The sequence below is a fragment of the Enhydra lutris genome, unplaced genomic scaffold (assembly GCF_002288905.1).
Source record: "Enhydra lutris kenyoni isolate GAN:26980312 unplaced genomic scaffold, ASM228890v2 scaffoldscaffold9, whole genome shotgun sequence".
In the NCBI taxonomy this organism is placed as follows: domain Eukaryota; kingdom Metazoa; phylum Chordata; class Mammalia; order Carnivora; family Mustelidae; genus Enhydra; species Enhydra lutris.
Genome location: NW_019154093.1, coordinates 38,010,509 through 38,035,249, shown reverse-complemented (window position 1 = coordinate 38,035,249; position 24,741 = coordinate 38,010,509). Strand labels below are relative to the sequence as shown.

Below are 24,741 nucleotides of genomic sequence, written 5' to 3'. Positions count from 1 at the left end.
AGAGGTTATATAAGGCTATTCAAAATATATTTTAAAATTTTTAAATAGACCTAAGAGAAGCATTTTATAAAGTTTTAAATACAATTAATAAGTCATCACAGAGGCAACTGGTTAGCTCAGTCAGTGGAGCATGCAACTCTTGATCTCAGGCTTAGGAATTCGAGTCCCACATTGAATGTAGAGATTACGTAAAAGAAAAATCTTAAAAAAAAAAAAAAGAAGAAATCACATAGGTGAGGGCCAAGATCTACTGCTTTCAACAATTGGGTTTTAAAAATTATGTTTTATTACACACAGTAGAAATGAATATATTCTTACCGGAAAAGCAAAAATAGGTTTTATTAGGGTTCTCTGAGGAGGAAATTGGTAGGATATCACTCTCTTTCTATAACTCTGTATATCTACATGTGGATACATGTGTACCTATATACAAAGATTTGGATATAGAGAAAGAAGGTGGGAGGGGTTTAATTACACCAAAAAAAAAAAAAAATCCCACGAAAAAACCCTCCACAGTAAAATCTAGGCAGTGTTAGACCACACAACTGGGCACCATAGTCTAGTTAAATTTACACAAAATCAATCACCACACAACCTTATACAAAAACATGAAAAGAGCCTTTATTACTAACTCAGTCCCCAGAGTACTTTGTAGAGAATTATGCATTTGTATATCCTCTAGATCATTTTTTATTCTCTGCATACATAAATATGTATCCATAGTAATATGTAGCTTTAGTTGTTGATATTTATTTTTTCTAGTGTTATATTGTGTTGTTTTATAGCTTTTTTCTTCACTCTTTAGTATGTTTAGAAAATTTTTTCTTATCAGTAGTACCACTTCATTCTTTTTAGAAACTGCATAGTATTCCATTGTATGGATATATTGTAGTTTATTTATCTAGTCTCTTATTTATGGACATTGTGATAAATGACACACAATTGTGTCCAGTTTTCTGCTATTGTAAGTGATGTTGCATTTACCATCCATTTATATGTCCTTGCATTGTCTCTTATAGATAGCAAAAAATGGAATGGTTGGATTATGAAGTGTATATACTTAAAATTTTTATTGATATGATGATTTACTTTTAATAAATTCTCTTTCATTATAAGATTTCAAAAACTGAGAATTACCTCCTGAGAATTTCTCAACCACAGATAAATTCTCACTATTAGATGTAGGTTCATGAACTTTATTTTCAAAGCATATTTGGCAGCAAATAGTATAGGATTCCCAGTTGTAAGCTCCCACACTGCAATCCATTTGTTGGCTTGAAGTCTTATTTGTTTGTACTCTGCTCTTCTGGACAGCATTAGGAGGATCACCTCAAGAGAAGATAAAAATTGAAGCTGCTATTCATCTAGTGCTACTGCTAAGCAGCTCAAAGCTCTTGAACAGCGTCTAGGTGATCTTCTTAAATCTTTGACAGGTAAGGAGGGAGTCAGTAATACTTATGGTTCCCATTTTATAGGTAGAAACAGGTGCAGAATGCTTTACTTTTTGATGACTGGTAAGAAGGCCACCAAGAACAAGGTGGACATGAAGACAGCCCTAAACACGTAGTTTTGGAATGCCAGAAAACATCAGTAAGATGGAGACCAAGTGATTTTCATGCAGTTAGAAATGGGAAGCTTGTTTTCAGTAAGCTTTTGATCATGGTTTTTGTTAGCAGGGTGTTTGAAACTGACCGCCCATGGGTCTGAAAAAGGTTGAAGGTTAATGTTGAAGGAGGTCTTCACTGAAAGGAAATAACAACTATTTCCTTGATACCATTTATATCACTTGCATTTCCTTATCCCTAATCCATAACGTAAACACTTAATTGTAATTGTATTGGTGAGCAAGACTATTCTGTTGTTCTCTCTTCTTTATTGAAAGCAGCTAGCAACCGTAACTTGAAGTTAGATCTTGTTAGAGAATAGAGTATTGGAGCAGGTAATTATTTCTAGTTGGGCTAGGGATTCCTATGTGAATTAGAGTATTTCTTTTTATTCTACTTTTTTTTCTATCTATAAAATGGGAACAGTAATTATCCCTGACCCCTCCTTGTTACTCATGATTGAATATCAGAGAAATAAAGTTTTCAGATAGCTTTGTGCTACTTGGGAATAGATTCTAAAGGAATACTATGTGGTATTTTTATTTAGATTTAATTCATTTGCAGATTAACTACCATACATCTTGTGTGTTTAAAATTTTCGTTTACAAATGTGAAATGTATAGTTTAAATATTTTTCAATTTAATAGAATATGTAAGATAATTTGATAAGCTCAATTACCGAAGGGAGCATTTATTTTCACCTAAATGTTACATGTTATGGAAAAACGTATATATTACTTTGAAACTTTCTTTTTAATCTGAGATAAACTTAATTCATTTTATTATTTTGAAATATTTGAATATTTTATTATTTTGATTATTTAATTTCATTTTAGGAAAGAGTAGGAAACTTTTTGGCAGACTTTTATCTGGTGAATGGACTTGTTTTAGAATCAAGAAAAAGAAGAGAACATCTTAGTGAAGAAGATATTCTTCGAAATAAGGCCATTATGGAGAGTTTGAGTAAAGGTGGAAACATAATGGAACAGAATTTTGAGGTATAATGTTTACTTCTAATTTATAATGTTCTAATAAGACTTCATTCCTGGCACTCAGTGAATTTATATAAGTACACTAAGTACACTCACAGGTTTTTAAAAAATTAATTAATTAATTATTATTATTATTATTTTTTTTTACTATATATCACCTTTTATTTTTCTTTAATAGGGCCTTTGGTAATTTTTTGTGAATGTATTCTTGGTCTTTGAGTCTTAATTAATAGATTAAAATTGTTTTATAAGCATGAAACCAAGTGTTAATTTTTTTTTTTTTTAATTTTATTTATTTGACAGAGAGAGAGAGACATCACAAGTAGGCAGAGAGGCAGGCAGAGAGAGAGGAGGGAGGAAGCAGGCTTCCCGCAGAGCAGAGAGCCCGACGTGGGGCTCGATCCCAGGACCCTGGGATCACGACCTGAGCCGAAGGCAGAGGCTCTAACCCACTGAACCACCCAGGCGCCCCCCAAGTGTTAATTTTTAATCCATGTCCCTTTGTATATCTTCTTTTTCCTACTTCATCAAAAAGGCCCAGCCAAAGATTTACTCCCCTTATGAAGTCATTTCTAATCTATACCTTCCCATAAGTTTTATGTAGCATGTGTATATTAAGAACATGCTATATGCAAACAATTGTGTGACAGTAGGGGAAGGGGAGGGGAAGTTAGGAAATACAAAGGTATATGAGACATCGTCACTGGGATATTAAATTTATTTTTTATTTTGAAAATTTTAGATTTTAGATTTACAAAAAAGTACAAAGAATTCCTCAGTACTCTTCATCGAGATTCCCCAGATGTTAACATTTAATAACAATGGTATAGCAGTGTTTTACAAATTAAAGGTGGCATAGGGACCCCTTAATTTAGGGACCCCACTAATTTAGTGGGCTGTGACCACCCTTTTTAAAAGAGAAAAAAAATTAGAACCTCAACGAAGATGTTAGAGTAAAGCCAGAACACATGACATGTAGTATGGGTCATTACTTTATGAGATAATATTTTAGGGGTGTATGTGTTTATAAATATGGATATGTGTGAGTGCTGGTTTGAAGTGTCAAATGTGAGTCACAGTAGTAAAAAGATTAAAGGTTACTATGAAGAGGCTTGAATCCCTTGAATGTTTAGTTTCTTTCCTATGGTATTGTGCCAGATTATGTTTTAGGGAAAAATAAACTTTTCAGAACAATATGCTAGGTTCCAACTAATGCATGGTAATGACGTACATACCAGGAAAATATTTTAATGTTTCGAAAGTTCATTTGTTTAGTGTAACAGCTATAGTTTAGTTAAATAAGTGTAGGATATAAAATGTCTAAGAATCCTTATTAAATGTTAAAGTTGTGATTATGCCAGTGTAGTGTGATCCTGTCCCCTCATGCCAGATCCTCTTTGTACACCTTTTTCTTTTTCCTGGGATAGAGCATCACAGGACTTCATTTTCAAGAAGCCTTCTGGTATTTACTGATCTCTTGATCAGTAAGAGATATAGGACACGATATGCTCAGGAAATAGAAATGCAGATGAACTGAGAGAGGGAATGCTGAGGTCAGTCTTTAACAAAGCTGCTACTCTCTCCCATCATTGACCAGACAAAAGTCCATTTATTTGGACTTGCATTGTGATTAAAATTTTATTGGATTTGTTTTTTTTAAAAATGGTTTTGTTGTGGTGGTAGTTATTGCTACCTTTGTTTAAGTTTGGCAATAAGCTATTTGGGGATGAATACATAGAAACAAAACTTTATAAAATAGAATTTCATGGGCCATTTGCCATTTGTCTTCAGTTGTCTGATTTATCTACATTTAAACTTAACAGTACGCAACATGATTTCCTTTAGGGTAGAGATTATAACCTGATGCACCTAATTGTTAATGGGGCCTTTAAATTGCATTTTAATCAGTAGTAGTTTTGAACTTTGCACTTAAAACATAGTTTAATTCCAAATGAGTATATAATAGAACAAAATAATATGAAATAAATTAACTAGTTAAGCTTTTAATTTCTACGCAGAAATCAAAGGAAACATTTCCTGTGTGAAGCATAGCCTTTTGAACTGTGTAGTTCTTCATGAATATTTAAAATCAGCTCATTAGTTTCTACAAAATATGAAAAACGTGGTAGGATTTTGATTAGGATGATTTTGAATATATAGATCAGTCAGTTTTTACATGAAGGTCTGCTTGATTTTTCTGAATTCAACTTTTAATTTTGAGGTAATTATAGGTTCACATACATAGTCATAAGAAATAATACAGAGATTCTACATATATACCTCACCCAGTTTCCTCAAATGATAACGTCTTACAAAACAGTAATATAATAGCATAACCAGGGTATTTGCATTTATAGTCAAGATATAAAACGTGTCCCTCACCATAAGATTCCTCCTATTCCCCTTGTATAGGCATACCTTTTGCCTTTTTGTGCCTTTCCTGTCCTTTATCCCTCGCAACCATTAATCTATTTCTCCATTTTAAAAATTTTGTCATTTCAAGAGTATTGTGTATAACCCTTTGAGATTGCCTGCCCACCCCACTCAGCTTAATTCTCTGGTAATTTTTCCCAGTTGTAAATCAATAGTTTGTTGGTTTTACTGCTGCATAGTAGTCCATGTTATGATTGTACCATAGTTTGGTTAACTTACCTGTTGAAGGACATTTGGGTTGTTTCCAGTTTTTGGCTATTATGAATAAAACTGCCAAAAATGTTCACATACAGGTTTTTGTGTGAACATAAGTCTTTATTTCTCTGGGATAAATGCTCTTTTGGAATGCATGAAGCTGGCTGCTTGTGTGTGTGCTTGAGGAGTAAATGGGCAGAGGGACCCTTGGGGAGTGGGCTATAGGACCCTGTGTGCCTCACTGCCCTGGTGGCTCTAGAAGACAGTTCATGCCAGTTGTCTGGTTTGTCTACTCTGTGTACCATTCATACTGTAACTGGGCCCGAGCAAGAACACCTGTTCTGTGGGGTCCCAAACAGACCAGGTTCAGCTAGCCACCTGCCACTGGCAAGATCCAAAGGCAGATAGACAAGTGGTGGTGAAATAAGAAAGGACTTTATTTTGGTGAGGCCAACACCAGGAAGATAGCTAACTGATGTCTCAAAGACTGTACAAAGTGCTGAAAATACTCCTGGTTTATGTAAGGAAAATGTGGGACAAAGGTATGTGGGTACGTGCTGCTGGACAGTAAAGGTCAGGTTGATCATTGCCCTGGGGTCAGTCATGCAGGGTCTTGCTGGTGTCGGGGCAGTTCTTATTGGGTTTCTGTCAAGATTTCTATCAAGGGATCCTTTGCCTATAGGGTTTTTGTTGTTGTTGTTTTGTTTGTTTGTTTTTGTTTCTGTTTTTGTTTTTGTTTTGTCTGAGTTAAAAGATAACTGGAAAGAAGGAGTTAATTAGAAAGTACGACTGAGGTCAAATGTAGGTGGTTTTGAAGTCCTTTTCAACACTCATCTCTAGAATGCCCAGATGCTGTCTTTGCTTTGGTCCATTCAGAACTTCCTCCATAATGAAGAGTTCACATCCCTCCCTTCCGGGGTTGGGCTTGGGGTTGGGATGATGGGGGTGAAGGGAGGGTTCTGCACTCAGGTTCAAGTACAATTAAGAGTATAGCTGCTGGGTTGTATGTTTAGTTTTGTGAGAAACTGCCAGAATGTTTTACATTTTCCATTCTTGCAAACAGCGTATGAATGATTGTTTCTTTCATCCTTTCCGACATTTGGTATTGTCACAATTTTTATTTTATCCATTCTTTTTTCGGTTTTTATTATTTTTTTTATTATTTATTTTACTGTTTCTGGTAGTGTCTTACTTAGCTCCTATATGGATACAAAATACCAGAAACTGGATGGCTTAAACCATAAGAATATATTTTTCACGGTTCTAGAGGCTGGAAAGACCAAGAGCATAAAGCATGCTGGCCTATTTGCTTTCCAGATATGGGTTTTCTTACTGACTTACAGATGGCTGACTTCTTGCTGTGTTCTTAGGTTGGGGAGAGCACTCTGTTCACTCTGTTTGCTCCTTATCTTAGAAGAACAGTAATACCATCATGTGAGTCTCGCCCTTACGACCTCATCTAAAACTAATTATTTCCCACAAAAATAGACTCAAAATGGATGAAAGACCTAAATGTGAGACAGGAATCCATCAAAATCCTAGAGAACACAGCAACCTCTGTGATCTCTGCCACAGCAACTTCTTGCTAGACACATCTCCAAAGGCAAGGGAAACAAAGGCAAAAATGAACTATTGGGACTTGATCAAGATAAAAACCTTATGCACAGCAAAGGAAACACTTGATAAAACCAAAAGACAACTGACAGAATAGGAGAAGATATTTGCAAATGTCTTATCAGATAAAGGGCTAGTATCCAAAATCTATAAAGTACTTACCAAACTCAACACCTGAAAAACAAAGAATCCCCTCAAGAAATGGGCAGAAGATATGAATAGACATTTTTCCAAAGAAAACATACAAATGGCCAACAGACACATGAAAAAAGGCTCCACATCACTTGGCATCAGTGAAATACAGATCAAACCACAATGAGATACCACTTTACACTGGTCAGAATGGCTAAAATTAACAAGTCAGGAAATGACAGATGTTGGCGAGGATGGGAAAAGGGTGAACCCTCTTAGACTGTTGGTGGGAATGTAAGCTGGTGCAACCACTCTGGAAAATCGTATGGAGGATCCTCAAAAAGTTGAAACTAGAGCTACCCTGCAACTCAGCAATTGCACTACTCCAAAGATTTTGTGGTTTTGGGTTTACCCCAAAGATACAAATGTAGTGATCTGAAGGGGCACCTGCACCCCAATGTTCATAGCAGCAATGTCCACAGTGGCCAAACTATGGAAAGAGCCCAGATATCCATTGACAGATGAATGGATAAAGAAGATGTAGTATGTATATACAATGGAATACTTGTCAGCCATCAAAAAAAAAAAAAAAAAGAGATATCTTGCCATTTGCAATGATGTGGATGGTACTAGAGGGTATTATGCTAAGTAAAATAAGTCAGAGAAAAGAGAAAGACAGTTATTATATGATCTCAAGTCATATGTGGAATTTAAGAAACAAAGCAGGATCATAGCGGAAGGGAGGGGAAAATATGATGAAATTAGAGAGGGAGACAGACCGTAAGAGACTATCATATGAAACAAACTGAGGGTTGCTGGAGGGGAGCGGGGTGGGGGGTTGGGGTAACTTGAGTGATAGACATCAAGGAAGACTTGTGATACGATAAGCAATGGGTATTATTTAAGACAGATTAATCACTGAATTCTACCTCTGAAACTAATAATACATTATGTATTAGTTAATTGAGTATAAATTTTAAAAAATGTTAACTGGGAGAATAGTCGGGAGATCCTACCAGTGAGAATGTTGGGGATAGCCCTTGGCATGTTGCAGGAGCTGCTTTTGCTTCATCTGTGTTTGTCAGCTCTCTTGAATTCCTTAGGACAGAGAAGATTTTGCCAGGTTTCTTTTGTTTGATTTTGCTTTGCTTTGAAGCCCTGTGCAGCGTAGGTGTTGTGATACTGAGTCATACTTCCCAGCCACCACTATCTTTGTGTTCCCTATCATCTTAGAGATATGTGGCCTAGGAAATTGGATGATACTAGTCCATAGGCATGCACTTGGCAGAAGAGGTGGCAGAATAGCTCAGTGGCCCAGAGGAAGCCCTTCTGCAGAGTGTTTTATTCTTTTTACTGCCTTAGATGCTGATAGTCAGAAGAGGGCCTTGATGCTTGTTTATAATTTATGCCTATCTGATTTTCATGAGGTGAGGAGGCCTGTAATGAAGATCACATTTAGAGAGATGTTTAAAAAATAAAAAAGGAAAACCAGAAGCAGTGCTGAGGAATAAGCAGAAAGTGCAGGAGCTGTGGCACAAGGTGAATGTCACAACTGAGCGTTACATTTAGTTGTGAAATTCCTCCTAGCGAGGGAAAGGCTGGAAATACAGGGAATAATATAGTGTGCATTCCATGAAAGGAAGAAATAACAACTGGCCTTCAGAGATGTGGTTTTGTGACTGGATGGAGGTGTTAGCTAATGATGTGATGGTAATCATTTTGCAATATATAAATGTATCAAATCAACATGTTGTACACCATAAACTCATACAATGTTATATGTCAGTTATATCTCAATAAAACTGAGGCAAAATATAAAAAAAAATCTAATTACCTCCTTAAGCCCCCACCTCAAACACCATCACATTAGTAGTTAGAGTTTTAGCACATGAATTTTGGAGGAATATAAACATTCAGTACATAACAGATAGTGAATAGTGCTATCTCATCATTTTATTGCATTTCCCTAATAGCTAATGATATTTCAGTGCTCATCTCTTCATGTACTTATTTGCCATAAAATATACAGATTTATATCCTCTCTGATAAAATGTCTCTTCCTGTCTTTTGCCCATTGTCTAATTGGATTGTTTCTTTACTGTTGAGTTTTTAAAGTTTTTTATATATTCTAGATACTAGTTCTTTGTCAGGTGTGTGTGCAGGTATTTTTTCCCTACTCTGTAGCTATTTTTTTTCATCCTATTAAACAGGTCTTTTGAAGAGGAAAAGTCTAATTTTGATGAGGTCCAGTTTATTAGTTTTTGTTTTATGACTTCTACCACGTCTGTGCTTAGCTCCAAGTCCCTTAGATTATCTTCTATATGTTTTTGATCAAAGTTTTATATTTCTACATTTTACATTTAAGTCCATGAATTAATTTTGTTTAAGGTGTGATGTATGGTCAGGGTTTATTTTTTTGCCTTGGATGTCCAGTTGATTTAGCACCATTAAAAAAAGAAAAGGTTCATCCTTCCTCCATTGAATAACCTGCTGGAATTTTTACTGGGGTAGTGTTGAATTTGTAAATTAAAGTGGAGTACTTGATATCTTAAAAATATTGAATTTTCTGTTTCATGAACCTGGTGTATCTCTACATTTATTTAGATCATCTATAGTTTATCTCAGAAGTGTTTTGTAGTTTTTAGTATATAAGTCTTTCTCACATTTTACTAAATTTATCTCTCAAGCATTTAGTATTTTGTAGTGCTTTCATAAGTGGTAATATTTTTAGATTTCATTTTCCAGTCATTCCTTGATAGTATATAGAAATACATATGACTTGTCCATATTGCTAAATTAATATATTATGTAGTTTTTGTAGATTCCTTAGGATTTTCTACAGATGATCATGTCCAGTCATAAAGGTTTACTTTTTCATTTCATTGTTTTTCTTACCTTATTGCGCTGGGAAGTAACACCAATATAATGTTGAATAAAAGTGTTGAGACTAGGTGCCATGCCTTTTTCCTGAAGGGATTTTTTTATATGTGTGAATTTTAGGAAATCATTATACTAATTTTCAATCTGGCATAAGTAATTTCTTAGGAATTACTAAAAGCCATGGTTATATTGTTATTTGTTAATTCTATAATCCTTGTAAGATTACATTTTTGTTATTTTAGAATAAAAAATATGTATCTCATTATATATTGTTTGGACTTTTGATAGGGAAGAACTGAAGAATTACATTTGAGAATCTTTTGGGAGTTCAATTATAAATATTTAGAAGAAATTTAAAGAAAATAGTAATTCTATCAGATACTCATCTATACGTATAATTTGATTTGGTTGAATCAGGTAAGGTGTAGGATGAAAGAACATCAAAATAGAATTGATAAATGTAATCATAAAAAAGATACAAATAATCTGTGTGGTTTTTGTTTGTGTGTCTGTATGTTTCCTCTTAGACACAATTTGCTAACACATGGAAAGCAACATGAAACCGATACCAGTTTCATTATATTCAATAGTGGGCATTAAAGGAGAAGAGAAATATTTCAATGCATCTTGTAGATAATTTTAGGAATGTAGTTCTTTTAAACCTATGTAAGCTTTTTAGGATATATATATATATATGTGTGTGTGTGTGTGTGTGTGTGTTAATATATATATATGTATATATATATATATAAATTAACGCACAAGTTTTAAAAATTGGGGTGAAGAAGAGTAAAGGGGGGGATCTAATGAATTCAAGAGACATTTAATGATGAACTATGTTTAAAATTTTAACAGAGTTTAAAAAAAAAACCCACATACCACTATTGAAATTAATGGCTGCTAGGTCACATTTGGTAATACAAAAGCAAATCAGTTGTGGAAATCAATATATATATGCTTTATTAACTTTCAAGTCAGGGTGAAATATAGATTACTTGTTCAAATATATGTATTTTAATTAGTGACCATTAAATACAAAGTGTCACATTATATTGGAGAATAACAAAGGATTTTCCAGTGACCTAATTTGAAAGGAGTACCATAAATCTAAATTCAATTTCTACGTTAAAAAACTTAAAAAATTAAAAAAGGTTAATCCATATTCACCTCAACAAGTTTTTCTTTCCTATTTATATTGGCTTAAAACATTGGAGTTGTTTTTAGCAGGGGTATCGTTTTATTTCATGTGTCATTTCATTTATTATAATGGCCTAATGAGACAAGTATCATTACCCCACTTTATAGAAAGGAAACTGAGGTTTAAAGAAATTAATGTGGAGTCACAGAACTAGAAGGAACAAAGGCAGGTTTTGGTTTTAGGGCCCTTACCCAAGCTGCTTTGGCTCTAAGTATATCCCTTTATAGCCAGCCTTTAGTGTAGTTGCTTCTTTCTGTATGTTCAGACTTTCAACACGTCTTAATAACCCTTCAACATGTTGGGAAGTTCAAGTTGGAAAAGGAGTCAGGGAATCTTAAGATACGATTCTGGGAAAGATGCTATTCGTAAATGTAAAAAAATCAGTATTTTGTTATTTTTAAAATTACGTGCATAGACCACGTAGTGGTAAAGAAATATTATTTTTTGGCTTTGGAGCCTTATTGAAAATTTCAAGAACCTAGAAAATACATATGACAGTTCTGATTGTTTAAAAAAAATGACTTTTATGTTTTGAAGCTACTTTTTAATAGAATTTCAGTTCTTAAAAATAAATGTCTAATTCTTTTCAGAATGAATTTGTATTCTTCATTGTAAATGAATAACTTTGAGTTTCTTTCTTTCTTTCTTTCTTTTTTAAAGATTTTATTTATTTATTTGACAGAGGTAGAGATCACAGGCAGGCAGAGAGGCAGGTAGAGAGAGAGAGGAGGAAGCAGGCTCCCCGCTGAGCAGAGAGCCCAATGCCGGGCTCTATCCCAGGACCTGGAGATCATGACCTGAGCCAAAGGCAGAGGCTTAACCCACTGACCCACTCAGGCGCCTGATAGTATTTTTTTTATAATAAAATTTAAGTGCTCAGAAGCTCTTAAGTCACCATACTTGCTCTTATATTTTTGGTGTTTGTTTTCCTCTTTGTTCTAACCAGTTATTGTTGGAGGAGGGAACAATGTTTCGTTTATACCTTAGGCACAGAGTCATTGATAAAAGGATTTATTTTGCCAACTATACATATAGAATACTGAGTTAAGGCCTATTAATTCTTATGTATTTTTTAAATATATAAAATCTAAATAGGAATACATAGATATAAAATACATGAATGTCTTAAACTTCCAGAAACCTTTGCCATATAATAGAATAGGAGCAAACCTAGGAATACATTAAAAAATCTGTGTTTTTTATATGCTTCAAGAAAAACAGGCATTAGAATTTTTGCATTTAATTATGAAGAAATGTTTGATGATATTTCAATTAAAAAGCCTGTTGACTTGGGAAATTAACAGTAGAAAGCCATCTGGTATCCTGTGGCAGCCTTCATGTCTTCCTGTTTTATTAGATAGCTGTGGTAGTAGTGTAGCAGGAACACTGATGGATTCAGCTGCAAGTGTCACTATATAACAAAGGGACAATTAGAGTAAACAAACTTGGGAAGACGTTATTAAGATATAATAATTGATACCATGATGAGATAAAGTACTCAATAAAAGGTTAAATTATAAATTAGATTCATTACAGTCTTTTTAAGATGGGTAACGTATAATGTATGGTTTAGAATGAATTCTACTAGAAACAGAACTGCTTAGAGAAGTTTATTACCTGAAAAAATATACTTAAGTGACATACCACATTACCTAATCATGCCTGGCAAATGAGTCATATATATATATATATATGTATATATATACCTATTTAGTATTCCAGCTAGCAGGAATTGTAATTCCTAATAGTAATTTTGAAGAACAGGGCTTGCCTGTTTTGTTTGAGAATCCAGTCAGAAGTTGCACCCATCACTCTGCTCATATCCCATTGGTTAGAACTTAATAACATGGTAACACTTAGCTAGCTGAAAAGATGGCTAGAAAATAAGTCTTTAGTCTAGGAAATCATATGTCCAGTCAAAAATTTGAATGGGAGGTTTTTTTTTTCCTTTCTTCCTTCCTTCCTTATTTTTTATTTTTATTTTTTTTTTACAGTTAACAGGAGAATAGATACTGGGTAGACAACTAGTAGTCTCCAATGTCTTATTGGTTAGATACTATCTGATGTTGCTTCTGTTACCATGTAAATACTGGTAACTGTCACCCAAACTATGCTTTCAGTTATGACTTCTTATCCTCAGATATGTAGTGCTTTCATCTACTCCACTTGGATAAACATAAGTATCTAAAATTTAGTATGTTTAGGGGCTCCTAGGTGGCTCAGTTGGTTAAGCATCTGATTCTTGATCTTGGCTCGGGTCTTGATCTCAGGGTTGTGAGTTCAAGCCCCACATCGGGCTAAATACTGGGCATGGAGCCTACTTAAGTAAATAAAAATAAAATTTAGTATGTTCAAATCTGATCAAACAATTTTGTTCCTCCTCCCTGTCTTCTCTATCTTGAGAGGTGGCACCATTATCTAGTACCATCACCCAATCCAGCAGCCTGAAATTTGTTCTTAGACTTCTTAGCTTTTCTTACTCTGTGTCTGGTCAGAAACAAAATCTTGAAGACTTCTGGAATCTGTTTTTGTCCTTCTATTTTGAAACAGTATACCGTTACTATTTCTCATTTGTATTACTGAGATAAGTTTGTAACGTACACACTGCTGTCCTAGTGATCAGCCTGAAATAGATTGAACTATGTAATGCCTATGCTTAATAGCTAAAATGTACAGAGTAATAACTATTTGTCAGGCACCATTTTAAATTAAATACTGTATATCTAACAAATCACTTTTATCTTCACAAACCCTGTGAGATTATATAGTTGACTAAACTGAGACAAAAGAGGGTGAGTAATTTGTCCAAAGTCAGTAATTGGCAAAGATAGGGTTTGATCAGAATTTGTGTTTTAAAAACCACATTATATTGCTTGACATATTTGTCCATTGCTTCCTGAGTAAAATACAATCTACTCAGTGCACAAAACCCATCCAAACTACCTTTTCTCATTTCTTTCTTTCTTACTTACCCCTGTATCTGACTATTTTCTCTTCATGTATTCTACTCATTAAGTGGATACAGTACACTCACAGTTTTCCAGTATACCACATGACTTTTCTCACCTTTGTGCTTTCCTCAGTTTCCTTCAACTGGTTATTTTGTTCTCTTTCTTTTAGACTCCTCTGCTCAGGAACCATAATTGCTGGCACTTATCTTTGGCTACCCCAGTCAGAAACCCCTTCTCTGATTTTATGTCATCTTTTAGATCCCTTAATCATAGCCTGCATCACTCTGGATTTTAACCCAACTTCTGTGTGTCTCTTTGTAAAATTTTCAAGAATGGAATTGTTGTTTTTCATACTGCCTGATACTCAAACATTGTTAGGTTCCTTTTTTCTCCACATCCTTCTGATGTTATTCAAAGATCTCAATCATGTCTAACCAAAAAAAAAAAAAAGTATGGCCTTTTTTCAGACTTCTTTCTCTTTAAAGTCCTTGTATTGAGATATATAATAGTCTTTTGGCCTCCATGACAACTTGATGCTTTAATTTTTTTTTCCTTATTGATTAATATCTGACTCCTTTCTGTCTTTTTTTCTCCCCCTTATGCATGTTGTTTTTAGGACTTAGTCATTAACTCTCTGTTTTCTTACTAATTTTTTTTTTAATCTATTCAAAGAATTCCCATATATTTAACTCTGACTTCTTCCCTTTTCTTTTTGTAACTTCCCTCTGGGAACTTCACGGTATATAATTGTGATTGTTACTGAATACTTTATTCTTTGCCAGGCATTATGCTCTTTCTATGCATTATTGCCCTGAATTTTTTTTAAGATTTTATTTATTTATTTGAGAGAGAGAGAGATCACAAGTAGGCAGAGAGGCAGGCAGAGGGAGAGGGGGAAGCAGACTCCCTCCTGAGCAGGGAGCCTGATGTAGGGCTCAAGCCTTGAATTCTTTTTTTTTTTTTTTTTTTTAAAAGATTTTATTTATTTATTTGACAGAGATCACAAGTAGGCAGAGAGGCAGGCAGAGAGGCAGGCAGAGAGAGAGGGGGAAGCAGGTTCCCTGCTGAGCAGAGAGCCCTATGCAGGAGCTTGATCCCAGGACCCTGAGACCATGACCTAGCTGAAAGCAGAGGCTTTAACCCTCTGAGCCACCCAGGCACCCCTCATGCCTTGAATTCTTAACTATGAGATAGGTAGTCATATGTTTTGCAGGTGAGCTAAATTGACATAAGAGAATGTAATGCCCAAATTTCCCCAACTATCAGGTAATGGAGCTGGAATTCCAACTCAGTTTATTGTTTTCAGAATCTTGATTTTTAACAACTCTAATATCCTGTTTATTAATATCTTATAATATCCAAAACTGTACTATGAATGGGATCCTCTCCCAGTGTTAACTATTTATCTTATTATTTATATCAGTATTTCATTTGTTATGCTTTTGCTCCATGAGTTTGTCTTGATAATTTTTCTTAGCAATTTTTAATATCTATTGCCACTCCCATAGTTCCTTATTTGCCAGTTCATCCTGTGGTGATACAAATTCATATTTAACAAAGACATGTTACCATGTAAGTTTTAAGATCTGACATGACCTTTATCACTATTGTTGATCTCCTTTTTCAACTTTCCAGTTCACATAACTTAGTGTAGTTGTGTTTTTTTACCATGAATTTTCCTTGTCTAAAATATTCTTTTTATTTTGTTTTCATTTAAATCTGAGCCTCAATCCCTAGTCTCAATTTATTATCCATAGACAATTTTTTTTTCCCCCTGAACTTCTGTACTACTCAGTTTTTTTTAAGTTCATTTGGCCGTTAATTATACAATAACTTCGTATTTCTGACTGTTATGTCTGTATGGTTTGGTTTTTTTCTTCTTTCCAACTCTGAACTGTAAATTCCTTGAAGCTGGGGTTAGTTTTTATACCTCTCTTTAGTTCTCATGCTCAACATCTGGCATAATGCCAGGAACATTTTAGATGATTAAGCCATTGAATGAATGGATTTTATTGCTTTGATACTGGTCTTATTTGAGATTTAGAAAAAAAAATGATAATAAATCTTACCAATAGAGCTTAAGTCACCATGGAATTATCTCAGAAGTAAATCCTTAAAAGCATTATATTGAAGAGATTTAATTTAAGTAAAATTAGTAATTTACATAGTTTATTGCATGTTTTTATTTTATATCTTTAAAAATATGTCATTTTTCTTTTTTTCTACCTCTCTGTCTCCCTCTCCCTCTTTCTTTTTTTCTTTTTTAATTTTTGGCAGCCGGTTCGAAGACAGTCCCTTACCCCTCCTCCTCAGAACACTATTACATGGGAAGAATATATATCTGCTGAAAATGGAAAGTAAGTATTTTTGTTTATTTTATTTTGAAAATAGGGGCTTTTTTTTTTGTTTTATTTTGTCCATTGGTTTTTAGAAAGAACAGTTTATAAAAATGTGGATATTTAGGTGTAAGATTATTTTAGCAAGAATTTTTAGTGCCTTCTCTGAAGCAATTCTTTTATCTTGTAAAATATGGAGTAAACATGATGAGGGAAAGAAGTACCCCGGTTACATTTGAATAAGTTGTGGAGCCTTCTTTTTACATCTCTGCTGCCATTTTATACAACCTAAAAAAGTTACAGCACATTATACTAAGAAAGTATATATTGTGAGGAATTTCCCACTGCAACTGCTTATTTGAGTTTTCTCATTATATGTGAACTTTTATATTCTGTTATTATCCTAAGTCTTTAGCATGGTGGATAAAGCCATTCACTATTTTTCTACTTTTTGCCTTTTAAAGCATTAAAGCACATCCCCTTTCATTATCTGTTTCAGCCTGTGTCAGACCTCTTCTCGCCATCCTTACATAAGACTTTGCTTAATGTTGTATTACTGATCTTTGCTAGAGTACCTACTACATGGTTTGTATGTAGTAAATATTTATTGAATAAAAGGATGATGAATGAGCAAATGGTTTATTTTGAATGGATAAATAAAAGATTTTTTTTCTCGCCAACCCTGTCAAAGAAGGTACAATTGTTTGTAAAAATATTTTTTCCTTTTGGTGGAGAATAAAATATTACCTACTTCCATGATTAGGAAGAAGTTGTCATGACTTTTATTTCTTTAATATTTAAGGTTTATTATTGTACTTTTCTAACTTCTTCAAAACGTTTCCAGCTTATAGTTAACATAGAATTCTTTATTCTTCTTACTAGTCAGTGGTAAGAAGTATAGACAGTAAAAGAGATTGAATTGAATAAGTGATCTTAGAGATACACAGTATTTTTAAAGTTGACTTTTTCTAGCAATTTGCTTTATTGCTAAAAACAGTGGTTATTAAATTATATTCAGTATGAAATTTGTTAAGATTTTTTTCTGAACTTTTACTTTATGCTAGTTTCTTTTTTTGTTACCCATGTCTCATTTTTTATACATGTCTTAAGTCCTTTTAGCATCATTTAAATTTATGTCTGTATAGATAAGGAAAAATTAATTTACTAGTGATGTGATTAGAAGAGGACAGATTCTTCATAGGGTGATGATAGCATGTAGAAAAGGTTTCCTAATTTTTTATTTTCTTCCCATTTTAGAGCTCCTCATCTGGGTAGAGAACTGGTGTGCAAGGAGAGTAAGAAAACGTTTAAAGCCACGATAGCCATGAGCCAGGAATTTCCCTTGGGAATAGAGTTGTAAGTTTGTCACTAACTATACAAGGCTATGAAAGAAACTATGAAACCTTGAAGGGTGTAATAATATTTGCATCTGAGTGTTGCATTTGGGTCCTTTGAAATGAAAAAGCAAATAGCCATTGCTTTGATAGTTGTGCACTCTTCTAGACAATTTCTGTTTAACAAACTATTAACATTTTTACTATTTTAACCAGATAAATTTTTGAATAGTTTTTTAGAATGATGGAGTAGTAAATGAATCCATGCTAATTATAAAAAAATCTAACAGCATGGAAGTTTATAGAATAAAAATTCGTTTACTTTTACCTCATTAATAGTTAATAGGGGAATAACTGGGGTGTTTTTGTCTAGATTTTTCTGTGTGTTTTGCCATTTTTAAAAATAAGATTGAGGAATAGTTTACATTTTGTTCTGTGACTTTCATTTTTTTCTTTTAAAAAATACGTGTATCTTGGAGTTCTTGCAATAATTACATTTTTATCTTTTTCTTCTTTCCTTGGTATTTTGTAATATTGATGTACTGTCCTTTATTTTATCATCCTCCTACTGATAAACATTTTGATTGTAGTTTGTCACCGTTATAAGCAATACTGTAGTGAACATCTTGAATATATGCTTTCAAACCTGTACTCATCAGGCATTCGTTTAGAAAAAGTCCAATTTGTGGAGCACTTGGGTGTCTCAGTTGGTTAAGCATCTGCTTTTTTTTTTTTTTAAGATTTTTATTTATTTATTTGACAGAGAGAGATCACAAGTAGGCAGAGAGGCAGGCAGAGAGAGATGAGGAAGCAGGCTCCCTGCTGAGCAGAGAGCCCGTTGTGGGGCTCGATCCCAGGACCCTGGGATCATGACCTGAGCCGAAGGCAGAGGCTTTAACCCACTGGGCCACTCAGGCGCCCTGAGCATCTGCTTTTGATTTCAGTTTAGGTCATGATCTCTGGGTCATGAGATTGAGCCCGGTGTTGTGTCCGACTCTGTGCTGGCATGGAGTCTGCTTAAGATTCTGTCCCACCTTTTCCCTCTGGCTCCTCCTCTCAAAAAAAAAGAGAAACCCAATTTGCCCAGGTGGGTGGAATGGGGGATAGCTGACTGACAGAATTATAACTTTAGGCTCCTCTCTAAAATAGGGGATGAATAGAAGCACCAGGCTATTTTCCCTTTTTAGTTCCTTCCCCTTCTCCAGCCTAGAATATCGAAAATTATCAGAGAAGAAAGGATGACTCCTATTTTCTACAAAAGATATACATGTCTCTCATACTCCTCACTAACCAAAATTTAGAAAAATGGGTAGAATGAGCTAGACAGCCATTAATCTATAGATCAAAGAGGGAGATTGGTAGTTGTGAGAAGATGTGGGAAGGGCACTTAGCCATACCTGCAAATTTGCATAATTCATCTTACCTTGGACCCATCTGACAAGGATCACCAGTTTTATGTTCTAATAAAGAAGAAAAATGTGGCTAATTGTAAGATGCTGTCAATTTTAGGAATTACTCAATTTCACAGTTAATATGTGAAAAAAAAAGGGGTACATTAGAATTTATAAAATGTGGCCATTGTAACCATTCCTTCCGAAAACAAAACAAGAAACATAGAGTGTAAAAGCCAGACAAAATATTCATTCTAGAATAAAACATAGGTCAAAGACAGAAGAAAATTCCTTGTAAAGTGGTTTAGAAAAATGTAAAAAGATGTGAAATCAGCAAACTAGGTGATTCTAGATGAGATAAGATAATAGAATTAAATGAAAAGGAGACTTTAAAGCTAAGGAAATAAATTAAGCACTAAATAACACTATTGCAGAACAAATACATTAGAAACAACAATGAACACAAAAGATGTGTCTGAAAAATAAAATGTGATAGCTCATAGTGAATTTAATGAAAAAAAGATTAAAGGAATTAGAGAAGCAATATTTATGGAGGACAAAGAGGGTTCAACACAAGGATCATTGGTGATCCCCTTACATAGAAAGTCTCCAAAATGTAATCAAAATAGTGTTCAAAGTAGGGTAAAAATTTCTCTGTAAGGAAAGACTGAATCTGTAGCATAACGTCAGGTTCTAGGAAAAATCAAAGAATCATTGGTAACAATAATTATCGTGATTAAACTATTTGACTTTGATTTTTTTTTTTAAGATTTTATTTATTTATTTGACAGAGAGCTAGAGAGCCAAAAAGTACAAGTCGGGGGGCGGGGAGGATGGCAGAGGGAGAGGGAGAAGCAGGCTCCCTACGGAGCAGGGAGCCCAACTTCCTGGGCTCCGAAGGCTCTATCCCTGGAATGCAGGATCATGACCTGAACCAAAGGCAGATGCTTAACCAGCTGAGGTGCCCAGATGCCCCTGGCCTTTGATTGTTAATAAAGAAATCCAAGGGCAGTTAGGCAAAAAAAGAGGTAAAAACCTGGCTTTACATTTTTTCACATCTTGACATTTCTGAGACAAAATGTGATCAGGTGGTATATCTGGCTAAGATGTCATTTACGTATTAGGGCAATTGAAGAAAACATTGAATTAAAAAATATATCAGCCATTTGGGTCCATTTTCAAAGAAAAATAATACTATTTGAAAATGAAATTCATTCAATTAAAAGATGAAAGAAGAAGTTATAATCAAAGACTAATGTAATACTAAATTCTGGGAGACATTATGAAATTATAATTCAGAGGGAAAGAAGCATAAACTGAAATTTTATGCCAGCCAGATTTCCCTTTAAATATGCAAAAAGAAACACTCATTTATGAAGTCTATAAGAAATCAAGGAATACGAAGAATATGAGAGCCCTTGACACAAAATTGACCAAGAAATTCAGCCATCCAGGGAGACTAATTAAAAACTCAGGAAAGTGTAGACTTCAGGAAGAACATGGGTGTAAGCCTTTTCATTTATATACAGATCTAAAAATCAAACAACTGTGGAAATTATGAATTCACAATCAAATGTAAATGTAAACTTTAACACAGTAAAAGGGTAATAAAACAAAAAATCAGGAGGAAGAAGGAGGTGACATTTCCTCATCCTTAACATCTAGAGGTCAATACTACTGTCTGAGTTTGATGCATGTGGTTATAAAACAACATAAAGATAAAAAGAAATCAATTCGAAGAATGATAATATTTTTTCTCCTTCAATATTTCAGGTTATTGAATGTTTTGGAAGTAATAGCTCCCTTCAAGCACTTTAACAAACTTAGAGAATTTGTTCAGATGAAGCTTCCTCCAGGCTTTCCTGTAAAACTAGGTAAGAGAAAATTTACATGTAATATCAGTGTTTGTTAGAAATATGGAGCTGTTTACTAACATTCAATAAGAAATGTGTTTTGAAAGAAAAATGATTTCCAAGTTGCTTACATTTTTATAAAGTTTTTCTCTGATTATATAGATGGAGATTCATGTTTTATCAAATATGTAAAGTGCCCAGAGAGTTCTAATTCTATGGGATTCAAGTTAAATGTAAGGGATTTGCAGATATTTCATACAAGAGCATGTGGGTGAACTTATAATGCACCGTGATAATGTTTTCTAATGTCAAATAAGGATACTGGATTTTAGCCCAGATTTTTAGCAGATTTTTGAGTTCTTGAACAGTGGGGATGTTTCTAGGATCAACGTCACTATTCATGGGTAAAGTAATACTCATACATTTTATTTTTTAGTCTTAAATGTTTAAACTTAATCTTAAAGCGATGATCTTTAAGAAGAGTAAGCTCCCATTTTTGTGCATATTTATCTAACTAAGTATATCAGAAAACTGGGAACAAGAGACTGTTAAAAGATTCTTTAGGAGTTTAGGCTTAGATTTAGCATTAATCTTCAGGAGAGCCTTTACTACCACCCATACTCTCTTTGGATGGTGTTAAATATTCCACCAAATATTTAATCAGTGCTTGCTATGTGCCAGGTGCTTTTCTAGGGGTAAAAGTCTCTGGCCTCTTAGGGTATACATTCCAGTGGGAAAGAAAAATAAATATGCAGTAAATATAACCTTTATTTAATCCCTCAGATGGATTTTGTTTTTTAGTTGATATTACTGAAACCACATTTCAGAATAATTAGGCCAAAATGCTTTTCTCACAGAACTAATGCTTTCAGAGGGCACTGGGGTGGCTCCATTGGTTGGGAGACCGACTCTTCAGCTCCGTTCTATGATCTCAGGGTTGTGAGTTCAAGGCCCACGTTGGCCTCCATGCTGGGTGTGCAGTACAGCCTACTTAAAAATAAAAAAAATAAATAAGTAAATAAAGGAATAAAAATTTAAAAAAATAATGCTTTCATTGCTAAAAAGTAAACATGACCTTTTCAACTTTACAAACTTGGAAATAAGCATTTTATGGGTTAAAATGGATTTTAAAACATTTCAAAATATCACTGTAGATTCCCTTTGTGATGAAAAATTATTGGGAACCCAGCATGTACTTTGAGGACTTATGATAAGATCTTAAGGCAGAAATGATTGGAAAACGAAAGCAATCGAGAGGTGTGTTTGAGTTAGGGATCTGGATCATTATGTGATCATTTCTGCAGAAGCTTAAAATCCCACTGTAATTTTCTATAGCCAGAAAATAGTTGAAGCATTGGACTCTCTTTAAGGTACTATATTTAGAGAGGTACGGTACCAAACTAAAACAGTGGGCAGGGATTGAATATATAAGAGTTTCAAACTACCCCAGCATTCACATCTATTTAAGTCCAAAATATCTATTTAAGTCCTAAACTCCAGTCAAACCCCACAATACAATATAGATTTGTATACAGAAGAAGTATTTTGATTATGTGGAAAGGAGGAAAAAAAGTGTACAATACTTCTTTGCAGGAATTTCTCTAATGTAGAACCACATTCTTAACAAGGGATTGATAATCTTTGGCTTGCATATTAAAGTTATCAGAAATTTGTTTACCTTTCTCTCTTTTGTCTTTTTGTCCTTCGTTTGAATTAACCCTGTAAAACTCTAGCCCAGGGTCTGTTTAATCTTCCACCATTTCTGTTTCTGTGTTCAGCCTAGAAAATACAATTGAAGGGAAAATTATAAAAATTTAGAAATTGTTGTTAAGGTAATTGTGTTTGCAAAATCAGCCAGAGCTTTAAATGCTAATTATGAATGATCTTTTCTCTTTTTGCTTCTTCCATTCTGTTGAAAGGCTACAGGCTACATTTGAACCTCTTTTACCAGTCCCCAGCTTCTCCCACCACTTCCTTACACATCCAAGCAGATGATTTTTGCTTCCTTAGTTATAAAAAAAGATAATCAGAAATGAGACCTCCCTGTTACTCCCAATCCTCCATATAGACATTTTTGTCCCAAGTCTTATCTTTTTCTTTATATTTCCTATCTCAGTGGAAGTGGTACTTCTCTTCTTAGCTTGAATAATCTCTTGATTTGTACTATGGATCTTTTAAAAACCTTGTTCTATCAGTCTCCCCATATTTTTCTTTTATCTTTAAACTCCCTTCTCTGCTGCTGCTTCTCTCTTAGCTGTTAGGCTTTGTTCAGGTATTTCTCCGTTAAAAATTCAACCAACTATGTAAAATAACCTCTTTTACTTTTCCCTGCCCAGCACTTGCCTTTAATCTTTGTTATCATAGCCAGGCTACTTGAAAGTGTAGTTTTACATCTATCTCCATTGTTACTTTCTACTTACTTTTTTTTTTGTAAAGGGGAGAAGGTGAAGGGACATAAAGGGAGGCAGTGTTTTTCTACTTCACTTGAACTGCTAAAATGATGACATTAGATGACTATAAGTTTTATACACACACACACATACACATATATATATAGCTAAAGAAGCTATACAAAGAGGTATATTCAAAAACACTATAGATAAATGAAAATGAAATTGTAAAATAGTCAAGTAACCTATAGAAAGATAAGAAAAGGAAACAAAGAAATGAAAAACAGAGACAACAAATAAGAAAATAAAATGTCAGACTTAAGTCTTAATATATAAATAATTCTATTAAATGTAAGTAGTATAAATAGACTATTTAAAAGAGATTGACAAAAGAGATTAAAAAACATGAACTATATGTTCTCTTTAAAGAACTGCCTTCAAATATGATATAGGAAGTTTGAAAGCGAAAGGATGGAAGAAAATGTTTCATAATAACATTAATCAAAGGATAACAGGACTACCTTTTTAAAAAAAAATTATTTATTTGACAGAGATCACAAGGGCAGAGTGGGAGGCAGATAGAAAGGGCGAAGTAGGCTCCCTGCTGAGCAGAGAGCCCGACCCCAGGACCCTGGGATCATGACCTGAGCTGAAGGCAGAGGCTTTAACTCACTGAGCTACCCAGGTACCCTAGGACTACCTCTCTTAATGTTAGATAAAGCAGATTTCAGAGAAAAAAAAAAAATTACCAGAGACAGATAAGGATATTATTTAATGATAAAAGGATCAGTTCATGAGGAATAGCAATTCTAAATGTATGTGCACCAAACAATAGAACTACAAGATAGGTAAAACAAAAACCGAAAGAAATGAAAAGAAAATAGATCTACAATTATAATTGGAGACTTCATCACCCTTCTTCCCTAAACAATTGATGTAACAACTAGACAAAATCAGCAAGGATATAGAATATCTCTACAACACCATAAACTGAAGTACCTAATTGGCATTTACCCAACATTAGCCAAATACACATTCTTTTCAAGGGCGCATGGAAGATATACGAAGATATGCCATATCCTGATCCATAAAACAAACCTCAATAATTGTAAAAGAGTGAAAAATTAATCATAATAGAATCATACTAGACAATAGTAGAGAAAGAAGAGCAAAATAAACCTAAAGCCAATAGAAAGAAGGAAATAACAGAGTAGAAATCAGGGAAAGGGAAAACAAAACAAATCTAGAACGTCAATGAAGGAAAGAGCCGGTTCTTTGAAAAGATTGATAAAATCAACAGATTTGCAGCAAGACTGATTAAAAAAAAAGGGAGAAAACACCAATTATTAATATAAGGAATGAAATGGGATAGCACTACAGGCCCTGCAGAAATCAAAAGGATAATAAGCACAATAAGGAATGAAAGGGGGCAGAAAAA

At 34.1% G+C, this 24,741-nt stretch overlaps 1 protein-coding gene across 1 annotated transcript in view; it reads left to right on the top strand.

The window, feature by feature from the left end:
• The window catches only part of LOC111143603 (ankyrin repeat domain 13C), a 96,075-nt gene that overhangs the window by 64,536 nt on the left and 6,798 nt on the right, over positions 1-24,741 (top strand). Inside the window, exons 9-12 of the mRNA XM_022497437.1 lie at positions 2,441-2,602; positions 16,277-16,356; positions 17,593-17,691; positions 20,834-20,934. Of these exons, the coding sequence (XP_022353145.1) occupies positions 2,441-2,602; positions 16,277-16,356; positions 17,593-17,691; positions 20,834-20,934 (442 nt within the window). The remainder of the gene's footprint in view (positions 1-2,440; positions 2,603-16,276; positions 16,357-17,592; positions 17,692-20,833; positions 20,935-24,741) is intronic.